The sequence below is a fragment of the Equus caballus genome, chromosome 29 (genome assembly GCF_041296265.1).
Source record: "Equus caballus isolate H_3958 breed thoroughbred chromosome 29, TB-T2T, whole genome shotgun sequence".
In the NCBI taxonomy this organism is placed as follows: domain Eukaryota; kingdom Metazoa; phylum Chordata; class Mammalia; order Perissodactyla; family Equidae; genus Equus; species Equus caballus.
Window position 1 is genome coordinate 39,363,621 of NC_091712.1, and position 7,867 is coordinate 39,371,487.

General features: G+C 44.0%; 1 protein-coding gene and 1 long non-coding RNA gene across 4 annotated transcripts in view; one reads left to right on the plus strand and one right to left on the minus strand.

Annotated features, from left to right (window-relative positions):
• The window catches only part of IL15RA (interleukin 15 receptor subunit alpha), a 40,023-nt gene extending 36,252 nt beyond the window's left edge, over positions 1 to 3,771 (plus strand). For both annotated transcript variants that reach the window (XM_023631926.2, XM_023631925.2), the window contains 2 exons: positions 847 to 919; positions 2,931 to 3,771. In XM_023631926.2, the coding sequence (XP_023487694.1) occupies positions 847 to 919; positions 2,931 to 3,021 (164 nt within the window). In that variant the 3' untranslated portion in view covers positions 3,022 to 3,771. The remainder of the gene's footprint in view (positions 1 to 846; positions 920 to 2,930) is intronic.
• Positions 1 to 6,548, minus strand: part of LOC138921389 (uncharacterized) — a 40,420-nt gene extending 33,872 nt beyond the window's left edge. For both annotated transcript variants that reach the window (XR_011433925.1, XR_011433924.1), the window contains exons 1-2: positions 6,442 to 6,548; positions 3,456 to 3,561 (exon numbers count right to left, since the gene is read on the minus strand). This is a non-coding gene — a long non-coding RNA (uncharacterized lncRNA). The remainder of the gene's footprint in view (positions 1 to 3,455; positions 3,562 to 6,441) is intronic.
• Between the last annotated feature and the right edge of the window lie 1,319 nt (positions 6,549 to 7,867).

The window sequence follows — 7,867 nt, forward strand, 5'->3', positions numbered from 1 at the left end:
TTAAAAATAGTTATGTTCACCCTGGCCTTGGGCCAAGCCCCCTTACTTCCACATGGAGGTCCCACTCTTCCTTTCCTGTCTAATAAATCTCAAAGGCTGCCAGGGCTGCTGGCCTTGCGCCCCGAGGCCCTCCCACCACTCCGTGCTTTCCTTTGCCCTCAGTCGGAACATGGGTTTTCCTTTTCCAAAGCCATTACCTTATTCTCCTCTTCTCTGTAACACCTCTTGTAACACCGCTCCTTTCTCCTTACCACTCTTCCTCTGCCGTAAGAAGTTGCAAATAAATAAATGATGATGATGACATTGGAAGGAAAATGGCACTGCGTGCTATTGTTTCTCAATCAGGATTCTGTGAAGTTGAGGGAAAGGGGGCAGCTGTGCCAGGGGATCCCTGAGGAGGACACTTGCCCTGTCTCTTTTCTTGACTTTGGATGTATCAGTAGGTATTTCTTCTTCTGAAGTGTGGCCTCCTCATCCTCATACTTCCACCCAGCTTGTCATCTCTGAGGCCCTTACTTGCCCCTCCTGACTCGCTCCCATCCCTGCCCCATCGCCCAAGTCACTTTGCTCAGGAAGGACAAGGACCATGAGCAGGGGATGCAGGATAACATGAACCGGGATAGTTTAAAATGGCAGCGTTGGTGGGAAAGGAGTAGACATTTTGCCCAAAAGTAGAATAGATTGAATCGCATGCACCTCAAGAAATATTAATAACAGTAAGTGGGGTGGGAAGGCGTTTGCTTTGCTCTGCTGGAAGGTAGACTGTAAAGAATTTTCAGATTCTCAGAAATAAACCTGCTACTGAGACTTTTAGCACGATGCCAGCTTACTTCTGTTCTTTCACAGCGGCTGTCTCCATACCTGTCGCCCTCCTTTTTGGATGTGCAGTATTTCTTCTGGTACGTTGCAGAATATCAAGGTGAGTGTCACAGGAGAATCATGCTAGAGAAGATTCTTCCTTCCCTCCCATCCCAGAGCTGCATGAGGATGATTCCAGGCCTGCCCTCTCAAAGAGAGAATCTCTTTCCTGGCTGCAGACTCAGGCTCTCACACTCACTCCCTTCTATATCAGCCGAAAGGAGTGTTGGAGCTGAGCAGTCACTGAGTCAGTCGTATGGCGCCCTTCACTTTCCAAAGCAGTTCGCAGGCCGTAGTCAGAGATGGGGCAGTGGGAACCTAACTGATGACATGGGGCCAATTTACCAAAACCCAATTCAGAAAGAATGTGCCAAATGGCCAATTTGATGGTTATGCAGTTTGCTTCAGTTCTTACAATATATTCATGAACATATTCTTCTTGAATGTACTCATTATATATGGATATCCTTTCTTATAAATATACTCATTCACGTCGGCCTTCCTGTTGTATTTCTAATAAGTGAAATTCTACGTCACCATTTGTGACAAGATTGTTTATGCTACGTGCTGAAAGTTCAGTGTTTATTTTTCTCATCTTTAGGCATTTTTATCACTTTCAATAAAGCCTCAAATGGCATATTAGCCTTAATTTTGCACATCTATCAATTAGGAACCAATATTTCAGCATTCCATAGTGATATGATTGTTCTGGATCCAGCATTATATGATGAGTGGATATCAGATTTGTTGAAACTAACCTTTTAGTTACTAATTATAAAATATCTTTTCTAAGTATCAATATAAAGATTATACCATCCTTTGAACCTAACTTTGACAAAATGAACATTTACTGAAATGCTACTGTAAAGCCAAAAGGAAAAAAAGTCACATAAATCTTCAAAAGCATTAATACCATCCCAATGAATAAGAAATGCCATGAGCCTCATAAATGGTTGAGAAATTAACTAAGATTAATATATTACTCAAAAATTATCAAAACAATCCAAAAAATGCTAAGATGCTGGCAAAATAGAAAATGACTTTTAAAAGGATTTTCCAAATGTCATCATAACTGAATAATTTCCACATAAAATGTTGAATTTGGAGGTATCTTCTTAAGATATTATAATACCTATCTTCATTGACTATATTAAAAAAGAATATACACAAATCTTTTAAAGAATAATACATTAAAAATATATTCTTAAACATAATTTGTTAAATTTGGTTTATATGGCCGGTTAATATGCTCATAAGAGGACGATACCAATATTCACTGACTATGTGAAAGAAATATTCATCAATATATCTTTAGGAATAACTGGTAAACCTGATAGCTGTGAGCACTTGGTCATTTGGTGAATTGATTCTTGCCATAAACTGATTTTTTGCAAATGGGTTATTAGGTAGATTTGTCATTCAACAAATTGGTTTTTAGCAAATTATTTTTGATATGTTAGCCTAGAATCCTGAGTTATAGTTTAGCTCTCATTCCAAGGAGCTCGAAGTGCTTACTTAAAGATGTCTTAAAAAGCTGCTTATCCTTAGGAGAAAGATTAAATAATCTGTTGGAGAAACTGCTGACCCAGAAACTCAGGGCCCAAAAAAACAGGTCATTCAGTGACAGACACGAAGCATGTGGAATTAAAGATGTTCTTGCCTTTGCCTCTCCTACTCTTGGTTATTCCGAAACTGATGGATATATTTGTTTATTTAACACTTACTAAGTGCCAAGAACTGTTTTAAAAAACTTTATAAATATGACATCATTATCACGATTATCACGTCTGGCCAAGCCAGGCTCCTAGTTACTCTCTCCTTCTCTTGTTCCCGTCATTTGAACCGCCGCTTTCTAGCAGAGGGTTGGCCAGGTTGGGGAAGTTGCTCCAACAGCACTGGTAAATCTTTGGTGGATGAGAGGGTTAAAAATACCAAAGTAGGATTTAAGTACTGTCTGTGAATGGAGGCAATCTAGGTTTTCTGCATCTGAGTGTTCAAGAGCAACTCTCTGTTTACTCAATTCGAAGGCCATCCTCTCCTCTTTCAAAACCTGTGGATTATCTGCTTTACAGGCCAACTCCCCAGACAGCCAGTGTTGAAATGGAAAACATGGAAGATGCGCCAATGACCAGGGGAACCAGCGGCAGAGAAGAGGACACATAAACCATCCACATGACCAAGGAAACTCCAGGGGACAACCGAGGCCAGCAAAGGCTGGGGTGAAGGCACCAACCCTGCTCTAGCCAAAGAGGACCTAGAAAAGACTCAAGGAGTTGGGCGCCAGGGAACAGCCCACAGGCTGATAAGACGTCCTGGAATCATTTTATCAACTGTGCCCAGCCTGGGCACCGCCTGCATGAGCAGGCTTTCCAGGCTCGGGATGGATGCTGGCTGCCTGCCCTGCCTGCCTTCCGCAGGTGCAGGGCTCAGTTCCCAAAGTCACAGCACATGAAGCTTTCCCGGGAGGGGCTGAAGGCCCCAAGTCTTCCCATCAGGGCTCTTATTTCATTATGACATCAATTCTGGATAGCTTATCTGCTTGACTATCCCTTCCAGGCCTTATCCTGACTTACAGTTGACAAAGAAAAGAAATGTACCTGAGGCTTTAAGTGAACTACGAGGCTCCTCCTGGCTTGGGAGATGTCCACAAGGATGACACCAGCATTTCAGCTCCTAAAAACACTCTGCAGTTAGGTGCTCTGCCTGCATTCAAAGGGAGCAAAGACATATTGCGCCCATGAATCCTCTTGATGTAAGGATTCAGAAAGAAGAAAACTGAACTCTGACGTTTCTCTATAGACATGCATTTATATTTATACTTCCTTGTCTATTATATCTGCATATTATATGATTTATATTTTGAATTGTGCCTTGTATAAACAAAATAAAATGTCTATTTTCAATATAAAAAAATGCACTGAAAGAATCGCTGAGGAGAAATGTAAGCACAAAGAGAAAAGGAGGAGAAAGAGTAGGAATGCTGAGTCCCAAATGGTTGAGCTCAGCTTTTCTTTCTAAAAAGAGAAAAAAAACTTGCCTGAAGCTAGATTGGATCACAGCTTCAGAGAATTTCTAATAGGGTCTCCATGTGAGAAGCTACAAGTGGCAGGTTATGGCCCAGGTACGCCATACCTGGTACACACACTGTCTCTTTCCCTGCATTGTTCTTCTCTTTCCTTCTTTGATGTTTATAACATTTACTTCTAAATTCATGGGCCTAATCCCACCTCCTCATTTTATAGATGAGAAAATTGAGGCCTAGAGAAGTTGACTTGCCCGAGACCACATGGCTCAATTAGTGCCAGAGTTTGAACAGAATTTTGAGGAGGGTGGGTAGGAACGGAGCAGTCCTGACCATAGACCAGCTATCAGCTGCCCTGTCACACAGCCAGGGGTAGCCAGGTGGTCATCACAAGCATTTGGGAAGTGGGGCATGGGCATAGCAACTGAGTCACATGCTGCCAGAAACTCTCAATGTGCCATTTCTTATTAACTTCTTCATGTCATCAATTTAGATGGTTTCATGAAAAGCAAAGGAAGGGTAGGAATTTAAAACGGCTGGTGGGGGCCGGCCCAGTGGCACGGTGGTTAAGTTTGCATGTTCTGCTTCGGTGGCCTGGGGCTCACCGGTTTGGATCCTGGGTGTGGACATGGCACCGCTTGGCAAAAGCCATGCTGTGGTAGGTGTCCCACATATAAAGTAGAGGAAGATGGGCATGGACGTTAGCTCAGGGCCAGTCTTCCTCAGCAAAAAGAGGAGGATTGGAAGCAGATGTTAGCTCAGGGCTAATCTTCCTAAAAAAAAAAAAAAAAAACCACTACCTGTTTTACCATAAGTCCAGATTAGGAAAATGTAATATTAGGAAAATGATTCCTTAAAAAAATCCAGAACCATTGAATTGGACATTTAAAACAGAAGAAATAAATCCAGGATGTTGATGTTGTGTTGGGTACTTCTTTGAGACCTTCATTAAGGTCCTTTAAAAGATGAGCTTCTAGGGAAGGCAGAGAAGAAAAGGTCGTTTTCTGCCTGCAGTCCAAGTTAGAGTAATATTCTAACTGCAATAAGAAACTCCTGAAGGGTTTTAAAGCAGGAGGGTGGCATAATTTAGTCTTTTTTTTTGCTGAGGAAGATTGGCCCTAGCTAACATCCATGCCCATCTTCCTCTGCTTTACATGGCTTGATAAGTGGTGCACATGTCCACACCCGGGAGCCCAACCAGTGAACCCTGGGCCACCGAAGGGGAGTGCACAAACTTAACCACTATGCCACTGGCCAGCCCCTAATTTAGTCTTCATTTTAAGATTGCGTGTCCTTCCACATGGAGGATGGAAGAGATGGGCCAGAGGAAAGCGCAGAGCAACCGTAGGATGTGGCCATAGGCCAGGTGAGATGAGATAGAGACCTGGTCTAAGAGGCAAGATAATGATGAGAAATGGATGGATTCAAGATATTTTAGAGGTAAAGTCAGCAGAACTTGCGTGAGGTGGAGAAGGGCGATGGGAGGAGCCAGTTGGGGGTGAGGGAAGAAATCAAGAGCTGCGTTTTGGACATGTGAAGTTTGAGAGTGTGCTAAGACATCAAACAGAGTAAGACAGAAGTTAGACATTTAAGTTTGAAGCTCCATCTCCCTCCATCTATTCCACCTTAAGAGGTCCAGGCCACTAGAAATGTAAAATATTTAAAACCACCGGTGGTGAGGAATATGAGGGACAGCAACCCCTGGCTCTCCTGGAGAGTGTGTAATTCAGGAGCCCAGGGAGGAAGCGAGAGTCCCCTCCAAAGGCTCTGGAAGCCCTTGCAGCCTGAGGCGAAGGCGTCTGAAGGGTTCTCAGAAAGGGGTAGGTGTCAGGTCACACTCTGTCTGGGGGCAGTGTCTGCAGGAACTCTTGGCCTGTGTCATCTCAGGCCAGCTTTAACCGTACCCATTCACTGGAAATACAAAGTAACTGGCTTTCGGTCTCTCAGTATATACCACATTCCTAAAAGCCCAGAGGCTTAGGGGGACTAGGCAGGACCCATAGCAAAGATGAGGCTTGAGGAAAAGCAGTGAACCATAAGTAGTCTGATTCCAGGGGTGTCCAAGTCCCTTCTCAACCCAGTCGGTTGGCCCAGAGGCAGACCTGACACCACTGGCGGAATGAAGGATGGCCTGCTACACACACGGGGCCCTGGGCTTCCGTGCAGGATGACTTCCCACACGGGACCTTGCACTTCTGTCCACGCTAGTGTTGAGTAACCTGCGTTTGAATCTAACCATTTGTCTTCTCTGCTCCCACGCCTAGACAGCTAGAGGGAAACGTACACATCAGCCAACAGCATGGACTTAATTTCAACTGGGCTGGTACTGCCCAGCGATCCCGTGTTGTCAGCTTCCACTTGTCTCTTCTACATCTGTTCCAAACTTTCCCCACTCCCTCTGGATGACCTTATTGGTGACTTCCCTAAAAATAAAATAAAATAATTGGATGGGAGCTGCCTAAACTTTCTCCTTAATCATTTATATGTGCACCTAACATGGCTTCCTTTATATCTCATGCCCCAAACCTTCCCAGTCCACTATCAACCAGCCACCCCCTCACCTGTATCTTCCAGTGCTCTTCTCTGTTATTTCCCATTCAACATGTAAGCATTCTCAAATTTGCTGCACTTAAAAAATGAATTCCTCTCCCTGACACCACACCATCCCCCATCTACTGTCTTATCTCTTCCCAGCCTCGTTCCTTGACACTCATCTATGTGGACCATGTCCATTTCTTCGCCTCCCACTCATATTCTCAAGGCTTATCAGACAGGCACAGAGTTTGAGTCAACAGTTATAGACGGCTTTTTACCCAAAAGCACCCCACGTCCCCAGTGCCCCCTCCCAAAAGGAAATATTTAGCTGATTGTCTTGGTGTATCTCTCTGCGTCTCTAAACAATAAGCTCCTGTTGGCTTCTACTTCTGTTCTTCAGTTTCAGACGTGATAACTGACTTCGTACTGTGGAAGGTGAAGATTGAGCAACCCCCTTCTCGTCACACGTTAACACATTTCCCTACCTCCAATGCACATGCTGGCACTATCAAGACGATGAAAACACCGCTATACGTGGCTGAGCTGGGCAGTAAACTACAGTTTCTTTTTCTCCCCAGCACAACCTGTTGTTTAATTATTAAAGAATTAACAATTGCCTTGTTTCCCCACCCCATTTGCTTAGCTTTCTATGTCTTCATCACTAACTCCAGCCTGAACACTCTGCCCGTTATGGAAATATCCTAGTGACAAGCTCAGGAGCATTTGGCATGCCCACCCCACCCCCGCCCCCCGTTGGACAGTCTGTTTCCTAGAGGACTTCCTCCTCATTCTTGGGTTTGCTCATCACCTTATTGTCCTTCGGTTCTCCAGGAACTTCTTGAGAAAGGCTGCGTGGTAGATCAAATGTTTATGTGTGAAAAATGCCTTTATTTTATTGATTCTTTGGCTTGCTTTAGAATTCTAAGTTGGAAATCATTGCCCCTCAGTTTTTCTGTTGTTTTTTGTGTGTGAGGAAGATTGTTGCTGAGCTAACATCTGTTCCGATCTTCCTCTATTTTACGTGGGATGCCGCCACAGCATGGCTTGACGAGTGGTGCTAGGTCCGTGCCCGGGATCTGAACCTACAAACCCCAGGCAGCCAAAGTGGAGTGTGTGAATTTAACCACCACGCCACCGGGCCAGCCCCCATTTCCCCTCAGTTTTGACGGTGAAGCTCCACAGTGCTGCTCTTGTATAATCTGAAGACATTTTGATTCCTGGACCTTTGGAGATGACTTTTTTCCTTCTGGGAGCTTGTAGGATCTTCATCTCTAGTGTTCCTAAAATTTCACCACAATATACTCACCGTAGGTCCACTTTCATCCACTTTGCTGAGCATTTCAATCTGGAAACTCATATATTCAGTTCTGGGTAATATTCATGATTAAAAAAAAGAAAATTCCCAGTCTCTGTTTTGTCTTCCTGAAACTCCATGCTCAAATTGGTTCTGAC